The sequence below is a fragment of the Setaria italica genome, chromosome IX, assembly GCF_000263155.2.
Source record: "Setaria italica strain Yugu1 chromosome IX, Setaria_italica_v2.0, whole genome shotgun sequence".
In the NCBI taxonomy this organism is placed as follows: domain Eukaryota; kingdom Viridiplantae; phylum Streptophyta; class Magnoliopsida; order Poales; family Poaceae; genus Setaria; species Setaria italica.
The window spans coordinates 15405618-15420055 of NC_028458.1; the positions used below are offsets into that span (position 1 = coordinate 15405618).

The 14438-nt window shown below is 48.5% G+C and overlaps 1 protein-coding gene across 4 annotated transcripts; it reads left to right on the plus strand.

The window, feature by feature from the left end:
* Positions 1-4203: 4203 nt before the first annotated feature.
* Positions 4204-13032, plus strand: LOC101759050 (proline-rich protein 2). 4 transcript variants are annotated; one of them, XM_012842590.2, is made up of 7 exons: positions 4204-4608; positions 4703-5263; positions 5384-5403; positions 5486-5527; positions 5610-5694; positions 5857-6292; positions 12788-13032. In XM_012842590.2, exons 1-5 carry the CDS (start codon positions 4524-4526, stop codon positions 5628-5630), a joined length of 729 nt encoding a protein of 242 aa, XP_012698044.1. In that variant the 5' UTR covers positions 4204-4523; the 3' UTR covers positions 5631-5694; positions 5857-6292; positions 12788-13032. The 4 variants fall into 4 exon arrangements, with proteins under 4 accessions (XP_012698044.1, XP_022678589.1, XP_022678588.1 ...); XM_022822854.1 differs by lacking the exons at positions 5610-5694; positions 5857-6292; positions 12788-13032 and having other exon boundaries at positions 5486-5599; XM_022822853.1 differs by lacking the exon at positions 12788-13032 and having other exon boundaries at positions 4703-5527; positions 5610-6829.
* The last annotated feature ends 1406 nt before the right edge of the window (positions 13033-14438 follow it).

Here is a 14438-nt window from a genome sequence, read left to right on the forward strand (position 1 = left end):
GCATCTGGAAGATATGATTGCTGCCAAAATAGAGGACACAAATGAGTCGATTAATCTCACAGCATTGCATTATTAGTTGTATGGATTAAAACCAATAGCATTATCCACTGCTACATTACAAAACGTCTTATAACTCTGTTTAAAGCGGAACTCTAAAAACTCTGTTAGAAGCCAAAAAAAACACATCAGAAACTGGCATAACTGCACAGATGTAGCAACTGCTTAATCTGTTCTGAAAAGATCAGAGTTACCATCGGAGAAAACACAATGTTCAGAGAATCATCAGTGACAAGTGAATTCAGCTATGCAATCACAAAAAAATTAGCTGATCGGAGATCATAATCACACACATGTACAGCATCACAGGCAGAGTGTAGTAAACGACACTTTTCAGACCAGCATTGGCCGGTGATGATTTATGCGAAAACAATGAATCGAAAGAGACAATTGCATGGATCAAAATCACCTAATCCCTGCATTATCCAAAACACCATTACATCGCAAAAATGCTAACTCTGACAGAGAAGCCTAAAAACCATCAGAAAGAGCCAATAATCCAGAAATGTAACCACTGCCTAATCAGATCCAAAAACTGCATAAACCCATCAGAGAAGACGCGATCGTTCTCACAGAATCGAAGGGCCCTAAATAATGTAGCCGGCGCACGTACTACACGTGATGCGGAAGACATAGCGGCAGGCATAGCACAGGCAGACATGCCTCGATGGTTGAGGGTTCACCGGCGCCAGAAACAGACCGCAGCCCCAGCAGGGGGCGGATTCGGCGGGGGCCACTGGATGCCCGACTTGGGCCGCGTACCCTCCGGGCGCCTCACCGAGCTGTCCCACCGCGGGCTGGTTCTGGAGCTGCTGCGCGCCGGCACCGACGGGCGGAGGAGGTTGCGGGTGCTGTTGAGGCCGAGGGGGATGCTGATGGTGGGGTTGAGGAGGAGGAGGAGGGCCTGAGGTCGCCGGGACGGTCGCCTGCTCAGGTTCGCACACCTCGCAGCGGTAGGCGAAGTTGCAGGGATCGCACGGGCAGACATGCCGCCACGGGTGATACGACACCAGCCCCACGCCATCGCAATCGCAAATCGGGCATTTTCCAACCTCGGGGATGGGCGCCTGCGGTGGCTGCTGGTGGACGGGACGCCAGTTCTGGAGCTGTTGCCGCATAGCCTCTAGATACAACCGATCCAGCTGTACTTGACGCCGCAGCCAAAACACCAGCTGGCGGGAGTTCTCTGCAGCAAACCAAGAAACGAACGAGAAATTCAGAACGGCGCAAGGAGAGGGGAGCAAGAACAAGGCGCGCGTCGAGTTTCTTGGGCACCCACCTCGGATTTGCTGGTATTGAGGGGCTTGTTGAAGAGAACCCCTGGACTGAAGCACAAGCAGCAAGCTCCGCAAGGCCAGCGCCTGCAACTGATGAACGCCGTGACCGTGGTTGAAGCCGAAGCTGCTCCCGCCGAGCGCACCGCCATGCTGCTGCCCCGTCGGGCGGTTGGTGGCTCGCATCGCCTCGAACTGCTGGAGCAGTTGCTGCACGGCCAGTTGAGGACGGTGAAGTTGCCGAGGATCCCGCTCCAGCAGGCACCTACTGCAAGGGAGATCACGCGAGTTCTGGCACACTGGGCACACGCAGGCATCGCCCCTGGGCTGAAGCTGAAGCGGCAAGTCCCCCGAGGCCGGCGCCTGCAACTGAAGGCCGTGGCCGTGATTGAAGTTGAAGCTGCTCCCGCCGAGCGCACCGCCATGCTGCTGTCCCATCAGGCGGCGGTTGGTGGCTTGCATCGCCTGGTACTGCTGGTGCAGTTGCTGCACGGGCAATTGAGGAGGGGGAAGTTGCCGAGGAGCGGTTGGCGGCAAGTTCTCCGAGGCCGGCGCCTGCAACTGAAAGCCGTGGCCGTCACGGAAGCTGCTCCCTCCGGGTTGCTGGTGGCCGTGCGGCAGGTTGACGACCGGTGCGGAGCCCGGGGCGTCCTGGCCGGGGTTCCCTGCAGCGGAACCAAGAGACAAGATAGCTTCAAAACCGCAAGAACAGGGAAGCATGAAACAAGGCGGGCTCGATCGGGTTTTCTCGGGCACGCACCTGCTCCTGCTCGTGGGATGCGCCATGCCCCGGGCGCCCCCGCTGAACTGCTGCTGCCGTCCCCGCCACCGCGTCGCCCCGCAAACAACCTCGCCCTCTTGTAGGGATTGGGATCGTCCTCGTACGCGGGCATCTTGCCCTTGCGCTTGCGGTCCCGGTCCCCGTCCCGGTCGCCCATCACGCCACCCTCGGGACTCTGATCCTCTCACCGAGGGATCGAGCCGAAGGGGCGCGAACACCTTCTCCCAAGACTTCCTCTGCTTGAGACGAACGGCAGGCACAACTGTTCGAGAAAGGGCGAGAACGAGAAGGAATGGGGAGGGGGGAGAGGCGCCGCTGCGAGACGAGGTAGACGACGAGGCTTTATAGAAGGCCGGGGATTGCCGTTTGCGGCTTGGCGCTGCGTGCAAGGGAAACCGATTTGGGGGGAAGCTGGCCAAGCGAAACGTGTTTGACCGATGGGCCAGCCCGTTTAGCAACATGGCCTTCTCTCACAGTCAGGGTCTTCTTAGTTTTGAGCGCACTAGCCCGACACAAATACATTCAGTATGCCTTTTTTTCTTGAATATTTTCTAAACATGTAGGCCCTCTCAAGATTCAAGAACTATTTTAAGAATTATTGGCCCTCTCAAGATTCGAGAACCAGTGCGTGTGTTGCCAGGAAGGGATTTGACAGAGGCTTTTCAATTGAAATTATGAAAAACTAATAGATCGAAAGGAATGTTCTTCAGGAATTTGTCCATTATTTATACGAACATACATGAATTAAGCATACTGAGTATCTTTTACAATCTTCTTTGCGCATACATGAATTAAGACAGCAACTTCTTGTGCGTTCCTCAACTCAGCTTCTTTTCTGAATATCTTTGGCAGATATCCTTGTTCTTGGATGGAGTATGAGCATCCAATGCAAGCGGCTGCTTCGCTGTACTCTGTACGTATCAGTGTATCACATTCGTTAGCATCTGCCACTTAAACTTTGGGGATAGTGGTTATATAGCCATACCTACGTAGCACACCAACATGAAGCTCACAACCTCATGTGAGGAATACATCAGGTTCACTAAAAACTCATCTAAAAATATGTACGGATAGTGCAAACATCCACCATGACATAAAATTTGAGATTGAATAAAACTTGCGCAAGGTGAATTGAAAAGGAGAAATCAGGTTATGAACACTTGTGGGTTGCTGATCAGACATGAACAGTGCACGCGTAACCGTAACTATTCAAGTGTTGGTTTCTCTTTTTTATTTATACTTACACAAATTTTTGTTCAGTCTCAAACTTAACATGATGATAAAGGATTGCATGCTGTACCCATCGGCATTTTTAGATGAACTTTTCATGCATCAGTTGAGGTGCTACCAGATTTTCTAGCATGGTAACATCGTAAAGGGCTTATAGCATTGGATACGTTCTCATTGAAGTTTGTATGGCAAGATGACCATGGAATATCTTATTTCTAAAACCCTAGAACCAACCAGTTTTGAATGTGGATATTCTCATGTTTCTTTTCATTTAGTCGGAATTCCATTGTTTAATGTGAGTTTTTTTATTAAATCCGTGTGAATATATTAAACATTTCCCAAGAATATATATTGCTTTACAAGTAATTACATGAAAATATTTTTTGTGATGATCATGTTGAGTTTTTCCTGCTAGGTTAAACATTTTAGTTCTAGAATTCGAACCAATTTAGGATATCAATCCGCATCTCAGCGCCAAAATTGCTGTGATCAATACCGAGGTCGTGTGTTAGTGGCAATGATGGAATTGATGCCAAGCCATTATACCATAGAGCAAGATACGCCGTTAATGAGCTGTGGGTTAATTCTGAAAATATTCTTGAAAGGGGACCTACATGTTTATAAAATACTAATTCAAGAAAAAAAAAGTCATATGAAAATTTGTGTTAGGCTAGTAGGCTCAAAACTAAAGCCTTAACAATGAGAAAAGGCCATGAATAAATAAGCAACAAATAAGTTGCTTGACGGGCTCCCTTGTGGTTGTGGCCCATCAAATGTTTCGCGCGGCCCAGCTTTCTGTGTGGTCATCTCCTCCTTCCTTCCCCCAAATCCGAGACTCCCCAAATCCGATTTGGCTTCTGGAATCTGGAGTCGCCGCAGCGCCAACCGCCAAGCCGCAAAACGGCGAGCCATGCCCGGTGCTGGCCTTCTATAAAACCTCGTCTACCTCGTCGTCATCGCAGCGCCTCTCCCCCATTCCTTCTCGTTCTCGTGCTTGAACACCACCGCGTAGTCTCGGGTCTTGACAAGAAGAGGAAGTCTTCGGATCGGAGAAGCAGGGGAGGAGTACGAGTTCGACCCCCGCCGCAGCGGCTCGAGCGTTCGAGGGAAGGGGACGAGATGGCGACCAGGACCGCAAGCGCGACAAGGGCAAGGGGAAGGAGGTGTCCGAGAACGAGGACATGGTGTCGTCGTTCGCTCGTTCGCTGAGGGCGCTGCGGACATGGGACGGCAACCGCTTCTCGGGCGCGTCCGGGTCAGGAGCAGGTGTGTGCCCGAGAAAACCTGAGCCCGCGTTGTTTCTTAGCTTGCTTCCCTGTTCTTGAGGTTTTCAAGCTCTTGTCTCTTGGTTTCGCTGCAGGGAACCCCGACCAGGACGCCCTGGGCCTCCCTCCTCCTCAACCCCACCATCAGCCTCACCGGTTGACGCTCCACACCGCCGCACCGGTCGTCCTGGGCCTCCCTCCTCCTCAACCCCACCATCAGCCTCCTCCGCCCGTCGGTGCCGGCGTGCAGCAGCTCCAGAACCAGCCCGCGGTCGCCATCCGCCCGGTGGGGCAGCTCGGTGAGGCGCCCGGAGGGTACGCGGCCCAAGTCGGGCATCCAGTGCGCCCCGCCGCACCGGCCGTCCTGGGCATTCCTCCTCCTCGACCCCACCACCAGCCTCCTCCGCCCGTCGGTGCCAGCGTGCTGCAGCTCCAGAAACAGCCCGCGGTCGGCATCCGCCCGGTGGGGCAGCTCGGTGAGGCGCCCGGAGGGTACGCCGCCCAATTCGGGCATCCAGTTCCCCCCGCCGACCAGCCCGGACCGGACCCGACCCCGACCCCAACGACGAGGACCTCAAGTGCTCGGCCTGCCGGTACTATCCGGTGCCGACGAAGGATCAACCACGGTGGCATATCTGCGTGTGCGACGCCTGCAGGTCTGACGGCATTTTTCGCTCGGTGTGCAACTTCGTCCCGTAGGGGGCTGCTCCCCTTCGATTCTCTCAGAACGATTGCGTTTTTTCTGATGGGTTTCTGTTGTTTTTGTTACTGATTAGGCAGTGGTTCCGATTCTGCAGTAATTGCTTCTTGCTGATGGTTTTTTAGGCTTCTGTCAGAGTTAGTACATTTGCGATGTAACATGGTTTTGGATAATGCAGAGATCTCTTTGGATTCTCTGTTTCTGCATAAATCATCATCGGGTTGGTCTTCTGCACTCTGCTTGTGATGTTATGTGTGTGTGATTGTGATATCTGATCGGCTAATTTCCTTGTGATTGCACAGCTGAATTCACTTTGTCATTGATGGGGTCTCTGAACATCACGTTTTCTCTGATGGTTCTCTCAGCTTTTCAGAGCAGATTAAGCAGGTGCTACGTCTGTGCAGTAATGCCACTTTCTGATGTGTTTTTTTTTTTGGCTTCTGACGTTTTTGTGATGTAGCAGTGGATAATGCAGTTGGTTATAATCCATACCTAACAACGCGAGGCTGCGAAATTAATTTGACTTATTTGTGTCCTCTATTTTGACAGAAATCATATCTTCCAGATGCTGGTTTGAGCAGTACTGAGTTCATGCAGGGTTATGATGCTATCGTCTGTGATTGTGATTTCTAAATGTGAGGGTTAAATGTTAGATTGATCTCCTCCCCAATGGGCCCAAAGGCCCATCGGGACCCTGATCCGCGTCCTGATCGGGAGCGCCCACCCTAGCATTGGGTGGTGGGCCCCTGTCGCGCTGCGCTATATAAATAGGGTGGTGGCCACGGCTCGGCTCACGAGGTTTGCTGTAGCCAGCCGCCCCACCGACACACCTACCAATCTAGGTCTTGCGCAGTAGCGGCGGGAAGCACCACCGCCACCTCGCCGGCGACTCGACTCGGCACTGCGCGTCGCTGCCTTGCGCAGACTTCCCCACGCGAACGTGAGATGGCCAGCAGCTTTGCTGCTACCACCCCTAGGGGTGAAGGTATTCCTATCTCTCTCTCTCTCGCTCTCGCTCTCAGTACACACCAGAAACACTAAGTTCTTCATGATGATTATGATCCCGACTAGATATGCATCTAGAGATCCTAGGCACGCATCTAACAATGGTATCAGACACCTCACTAGAAGCTTTTCTAGATCGGGAAAAAGAAGTAGATCCAAAAAGAAACAGAAAAAGTAAAACCCTAACCCTAACCCTAGATCTAAAGAAAAGAGGGACGCGGGGAGGCTTACCTGCCGCCGTCCTCACCGCCGCACGTCCACCAACGGCGAGCGGCAAAGGCCGGCCGAGCCACGGGCTTGCCGGGGAAAAGATCCACCCGAGCCGCCGAAGCATCCGCTCGGGGCTGGGGGGGGCGCAACATGTGGCAGAACCGTCCAACTTAAACTGGTTTAAATGCGCCTAATTGTTGCCGACACAGCAATTATGCGAATCGCACTTAAAACAGTATAAGTCCGGTCGTCCGTCGAGTGTCCCTAGGACCCCTCGAAAGATCCACATCGTGTCTCATAGCCATACATCAGGATTGTATCCGCGATGGGATAACATCAACAAATATTACATTTTTACATACATACACGAGGTACGAGTTAATACAAGACATAGTTTGAAGCAAACTTAACAGTGCAGTGTTAGACAGAGTTCTAGGACTTATAACATAAACGGTTCGGATGGAGATGAGCATTATGAGACTTCTTCTAGGGGTATTGTGAGACTCGTAACAACACCCTAGGATTTTGGGGCTTCCTCCTCGGTGGACTCCTGCGGTGCTTCTGAAAAGATAGCCACAAGGGATAACCCTGAGTACGGGGTACTCAGCAAGTCTTACCCGACAAACCAATATAATAGTTTTTCTTGGAAGTACATTATAGCTTTTTCGGTGTACTTGGCCGATATATTTTTGCCAAAAAGCTTACTACAAGTGAGACCTTAGTTTTATCTTTTACTTGGGTTAAGTTTTTTTCCTAACAATTCTAGGTGATGATAAAAGATTAATTGCGAACAACAAGGTATTAAGTCATACACCAATTATTATCAGAAAGATATGTCATTCATGAATTCATGCTACGATGCTCAACAGTGATCAAGTGCATTCATAACCGAGAATTGAGGCGATCCGGATCATATTACATCCTGCAGGAGAGTACCTTGATCACCAGTTATATACGACTGTCCAGGTCGTACGTAACGACCTTTCGATTAGCAAATCCAATGATTGGGAATAAGACTACCCGGACCCAGGGACGCACCCCCACATGGGACCCCACGTCTGGCCCGATCACCATGTGAGTTTCAGGCTACGCCCCTGCCAATCTCCAGCACGTCAAGCGCGGGTACGAAGTATTCCCAATCAGAGGGTTTACTAACCTACTGGGCTTTATTGGTCCCATACCCAGTAAGTGATCAGATGCTTTTCACTTGATCAAAGGTTAAGACAACGAATCGGGTCTTAACCAAATTAATCTAGCAGACAGAACTACATCCTTAGCTTCTGTCCACTTCTCAATTTCCAAGTCATCTTTCCATAAATAACATGTATGGCTCAAAATTTTTCCTTAAGCTTGGTAAACCAAGCATTTAAGCACTAGGCAATTCTAGACTAGGGTTATCTACTAAAGGTTTGAACAAGTGGCAAAGATGTCCTTAAAACAAGGTATGATAATGCACAAGAATGGGTTTCAAGCAACTCCTAGACTTAGTGCATACATATAGCAAATAGCTAAATAATGGACACATGAAATATTGACTTCAAAATAATAGGTATAATGCACCGGGGCTTGCGTTGTTCGCTAAAAAAGTTAGCACTGTCCGAAGGGTTGGCCTCGCAGGGGACTAATTCAAAGATTTCCTCAAACTCCGGAGATCCTTCTGAATATTCCGGAAAATCTCCTTCTGGTGCTTCGGTGTCTATAACACAACATATGCAGGGGTTAGGAATGCAACTTTTTGAATATAAGATTGTACAACTTTCCTTCATGATAAAGTTGCAAGCCAACAAGGACTATACAATTTATCATGATGAAGTTGCAAGCCAACACACAAAAACCCGAAAGATTAGCCCAAAAATTTTATTTCCTTAATTATCCTTACTTAGGGCCTTTTCTTTTATTTTTAGAAAATGTTACAATTATTTTCTAATCTTGAAAACCTAATTTCCTATGAGTTAATAATAATTTGTAGTTATGAAAATGTTATTCCATATTTTATGCATTTAATAAAGATTAAGTATTTATTTAATTACCTTAAAAGAAAGGCATTAAATAAATACCCAAATTTTTTTATTATTTTTCTAGGGTATAAAAATTTTAATGCATAAAGGAAAATAAAACAAGCCTAACAAAATTGGTTTCACTAATTTTGGACACTCCTAGAAATTTCAGTGATTTAAATGGTGAGATTCGGATTTAAACTAATTATTCTATAAAGGAAATCTAAATTTTCCCGAAAAACACCCCCGGTAACTTTTCTCACGCGACCTTCTTCTACCCCCTCTCTCTTGCACTGGGCCCGTGGCGCGGACCCACCCTTTCTCCTATTCATCCTACCGGCCGGCCTATTTCTCCTTGGCCGGGCCCTACTGGGCCGATTCTTTTCTCCTCCTCTTCTCTTTTCACCGGTGACGGCCCAACGGCCCATTTTTCTTTTTCTCTTTTTCCCGCACGCTGGCCTGCTGGATTTCTGGGCCTCCGGCTTCTTTCTCCAACGGCCGACCAACACTGGCTCCTTGGGTCTCTGGAGCGCCGGCCCAACTGATGCCCGCGCCCGACCGGCCTGCTTCCTCTCCTCCTCTTCTCTCCACTGACCCGCGGGCCCAGCTCCAGCGCCTTCTTCTTCCTCCCGCCAAAAACCGGCACGACAGGGGGGGCAGCGCGGCTCGCCGGCCGGCGCCCTTCCGGCGACGGGGCTAGGCCGGGGAAGCGTCTCTGTGCCCTCACGCACCCGCGCGCGGTGACAGCTCCCCGGGAGGTGGCCGGAGCCACTCCCTCCACGGCGGCGGGCGGTGGCACCTACGGCCGGTCGTGGTCAAGCACGACGACGGCGCAACCCACCCCGACGACTCCCTCTACAGCCTCTTAGCATCCCAAGGACCCGCCTACGACTACCCAAGAAGAAAGAGAGCAAGCGCAAGGAGGTGCTCACCGTGAGCAGGAGGTGCGGCGACGGCGGACGGAAACTACGGCGGTTTCTGGCACGCCGGCGGAGAAGCTGGGCAACAAGTGGCTAGGGTTGTTGGTGGGGTATGTATGGAGGTGTAGACGGAGGGAATCGACGAGAGCGGCGGTGTGGTGGGGGAATTTTACCCGGCGGCGGTGGCTTGGACAGAGGAGCGGCGGCGGTGAAAAAGAGCAGCGGTAAAACGGGCGGCGCGGGAGCGGTAGTTATTCAAGGTCTTCACCGCGCGCATGGTTGCCACCGTGATCTACTCGTAGGCTTGCGTGGTAAGGAGGTGGCCTAGCTATCTTGAGCTGGACAGCGGCAGACGCACCGACGGCAACACGTCCTGCCTGCTCTGTCGCCCCTCCCCTTTCTTATTTTCTGACGCCCGATATTCAGAGCTCCACCACGACCGATTCCAAATCCAACGGTTCACAAGTCACTTAAACAAAGTTGTAGATAAACTTGAGTCCTTAAACTTTTATTTAAGTTTCTACCCGGGATAAACATCCTAGCACAGTGGAATTTCGAATTCCCTTTCTTCTGTAACTTAATCACTTAAATTCAAAGTTCAGTTTGTCAGTCTTGAACAGAGTCACTTACCCGACTTTAAAAATGGTTTTAGTGATCTAAATCCCTTCCTCTCTGTCCAACTACTTCCCAATTGTGTTCTACAACCTTCAAAGTTTCCATTTTGCCCATAAACACTTGCACCTTTTGTTCTACAGTTTTCTGAAATCGGCTCCAAACTTGGCCATATAGTGCTGTTTCAGACTTAGATAAATTCAGAGGTGCAGTTTACCGTGACAAGGTGCCGACTTTGAGCTTCCATTTGAAATGGTTCCCTCTACTTTTCCTGATAAACAACACTTGAAGATTCTTGTCCAAAGTCCACACTTTAATATGGTATAGTTGTTTGGATCCACTTATTTGAAAAATTCAACAGAATCTAATTTTCAAAAATGAACTTTGTGCTATTTTTCTGAAACTCCTGTTGTCGGACAGGGAACAGTAACTTTGATTTTCAATTTCTCTCTTTGATTTTCTTGAGGTATTTAGAACCAAATCTTATCCCAAATCTTGATCTTTAAGTTCTAATCATCCTTACACCTCCATTCCATATTTTTGCCAAATTTTTCTGAATTTCAAATTCAAAATTCAAATTTCGGTCAAATTTGACCCGAATTTGATTTTTGGCCAATTTCTTCTTCTTTTCTTCATGAATTGCTTCCATTTCTTCAGAGTCACTTTGATGACTAAAAATGGTAGGTATTACACAACAGCACCACCAAAGGACCGCTCGACGGCGGCCAACCTCGCGGTGGACGCGCGCGCCGGCGAGGGGACCCGCGGTGGCGCACGGCCCTCTTCCATGGTCGCCATGGCCACCTCCTGGATCTCGGAGTAGGCTCTGAGGGAGAGGGGGAGAGAAAGCAAGCAAAAGAGAGAGGGGGGGGGCTGCCGCGGTCGTGCACCGGCGGGGCCATCCCTCAACCGCCGCCGCCGGCCATCGCCGGGCGCGGGAGAGATAGCCCCGCCGCAGCCGCCGCTACGGTGGGATCTCGCAGGGGAAAGAACAGACTGAGCTAGGGTTTTCGGGGGAGCCGGCCGTCGGAGATTTTGATCCGCCGAAAGTGCTGCTGGACCGTCGGATTTGACGGACGGACGAGATCGTCCGGGCCAGATTTGGCCCAGGCGAGTAAGAAGAGCAGGCCGTTTTGGCGGCCCAGGCCCAGGCTGCGGCCTGCGAGTGAACGAATAGAGCCGGCCGGGCCTCAAGGCTGCGATGGGCCGAGCGAACCGCGGCTGCTGGGCCAAAGGCCAGCAGGCCGTGCGAGCGGGCCGAGCGCGGGAACGGGCTATGGGCCGTTTTTCGCTGTTAGGCCGAAAATAGAGTTTTGCACAGTAACGCTTGAAAATTAGTTTTTTTCTATTTCCAGAAGCATTTAATTGATGTTTTTTTGCATAGTTTTGGTCTCTAATCTAATTTGAACCAACGGGATAATTTGTATTAGAGATTAATAAAGTTTATACAGTGATTTTGCTTCTGAAAATAGATTTATTTCACAGTTTCCGCTGCAAAAGTCAAATTTATTGCTCTATTTAAATTTAATTTGAACCACCGAGATAATTAAATTTATGAGAGCATGATAAAGTTAATTTCTTCTTTAAAAGATAGATTATGGTGCTGTTATTTTCTGACCAATGTTGTTAATAACTGTATCATGATTTAAAAAGTTTGGTGCTTTTATTTCTATTTCTGCCCAACGGTGATATAGTTTTAAATTGCATAAACAGTTGTATGTTTTATTTTTTGACCAACGTTGGAAATAAATCATGCAATTGTTGTTATGATCTCACCTTGGATTGCAAGATTCAGGATCATTCAACTTAATGGCTTGTCTGAAAGAGATACCCATTCTGAAAGGAAACAACCATACAGAGTGGAGGAAGAAGATTGAATTCTCCTTTGTTTGTGGAGAAGTTGACTGGGTGCTGTGTACACCGCGGCCAAAAGCTCCAGAGAAGCCAGTGAGGGCTGAAGGTGATGATGATGTTGCATGGCAGCAAAAGGAAAGGGACTATGCTCCACTAGAGTTGGCATATACCCTTGAAAACAAATAGTGGACCACTGCCAACAAGAAATGTATGGCTTTGTTAAAGAATACGATTGAGCCTGCAATTTTAGGCTCGATCATAGAGTGCGACTCCGTCGCAGAGTACCTCGAGAAGATAAGGAATCAGTTCACTGGTTCCTCAAAGATATATGCTACCCAGCTGTTCAAGCAGCTGGCCACAGAGAGGTACAATGGAGGAAGGACTGACATAAGAGATCACATCTTGAGGATGTATAACTTGGCAGCACAGTTGAAGCCAATGGATCTTGAGCTCAAGCCTGGGCACATTATTCATTTGGTTTTCGCTTCCCTGCCAAAAGAGTTTGACACTTTTGTTGTCAATTATAACATGTAGCCAGAACAGTGGGACATGGAAAAAATGATAGCCATGTGCGTGCAGGAAGAGGATAGAATTAGATCCTCATATAGTGGTTCATTGCACTATGTGAAGGACAACAGGAAAAAGAATGCTAACTCATCTTTCAAGGCACGAGCAAAGGCTCCTATGCAGCAGCATCACCAAAAGCCTCTCACAGTAGAAAAAGATCAGTGTCTACACTGCAAGAAAAAGGGCCATTACAAGAAAGAATGTCCCGACTGGTGGATTGACTCCTTTGTAAATGAATCCTTGTATACACAGTATTCGAAATCTACTTGGTGGATTGACTCAGGTGCAACTGTTCATGTTGCAAATTCTTTACAGGGATTCCGTTCGACGAGGACTACGCAAAGAAGCGAAAGATGCGTTGAAGTCGCAAATGGAGTCCAAGCAGATGTTGAAGCTGTTAGCGATGTCTCTCTAGAGCTAGTTGATGGTTTCATGCTTGTACTTAGAGATGTACTTTATGTTCCTTCGTTACACAGAAACTTGATTAGCATTTCACGTATGGACCATGATGGATATGAATGTCATTTTGGAAATGGAAAGTGTGCCATTTGGTTTGATAATGCATGTGTTGGTGTTGCCATCCTTCACAATGAGTTGTATTTATTATCACTGCGTGAAAAAGTAAATTTTGTGTATGATGTGAATATGAATGTATCCTCGTCAGATCAAGAAACAAAGAAAAGAAAGAGAACTCATGAAACATCGTTGAAATTATGGCAATGTCATTTAGGCCATATTTCGAGGGGGAGAATAGAAAGACTAGTTACGAATGAAATTCTTCCTCAATTAGAGTTCTCAGACTTAGAACAATGCGTTGATTGCATGAAAGGAAAGTTTGTAAAGCAAATTAAAAAAGGCGCTAAACGTAGCACAGGAGTTTTAGACATAATCCACATTGATATTTGTGGACCATTTTCTGTGAAAAGCGTGGATGGCTATGACTCGTTCATAACATTCACAGACGATTACTCCCGTTATGGTTACATTTATCCAATTAAAGAAAGATCAGAAGCGCTGGATAAATTTAAGATATTTAAAGCTGAAGTTGAAAATCAACATAACAAAAGAATTAAAATAGTAAGATCCGACCGTGGGGGGGAGTACTATGGTCGACATACCCCATTTGGCCAAGTTCGTGGACCTTTTGCAAGGTTTTTGCAGGAAAATGGCATAGTAGCCCAGTATTCGATGCCGGGCGAGCCTCAGCAAAATGGAATAGCTGAGAGGCGTAACCGTACACTGATGGTTATGGTGCGCAGCATGATGAGTTATTCCACCTTACCATTGGGACTGTGGATGGAGGCGTTGAAAACCGTCATTCACATTCTAAATAGAGTGCCAAGTAAGTCGGTGCCCAAAACACCGTATGAACTATGGACAGGAAGAGTACCCTCACTAAACCACCTGCGTGTGTGGGGGAGCCCAGCTGAGGCCAAAGTATTTAACCCGAATATTGGGAAGTTAGATCCCAAAATAGTTAGCTGCCACTTCATTGGCTATCCGAAAAAATCAAAAGGTTTTCGTTTCTATTGTCCAGACAGATATACAAAGTTTGTAGACACGAGACACGCTATTTTCTTAGAGGATGAGATGGTGAGGGGGAGCATGGTGGCTCGAGAGATTGATCTTGAGGAGAAGCGGGTGTATGCACCTAATCCGATGATTCAGGAACCATTCTTCTCACTACCTGTTGTTCCCGCACCGATAGTTCCTGAGGTTGTGGTGCAAGCACCTGCTACAGTCCCTGATATTGTGGTGCAGGCACCTGCTGTGATTCCACCCGTGGAAACGATGAGTGAAGTTTTGGAACCTGTCCTTCAGGAGCCAATTGAACCCATCATCACACATGAGGAAGAGTTGCAGCAGCCATCTCTGGATGATGTGCCACAAGCAGAGGCACAGAATGTACCCGAAAGTGAGGGGCCTAGAAGGTCTCAAAGAGTCAGAAGATCAGCTATTTCTGATG

Bases quoted from the DNA above. Each gene is read 5' to 3' on its own strand.
- LOC101759050 (XM_022822853.1), top strand. From the start codon at position 4,524: ATGGTGTCGTCGTTCGCTCGTTCGCTGAGGGCGCTGCGGACATGGGAC. The intron at 4,609-4,702 runs GTGTGTGCCCGA...GTTTCGCTGCAG, and splicing joins CGCGTCCGGGTCAGGAGCAG to GGAACCCCGACCAGGACGCC.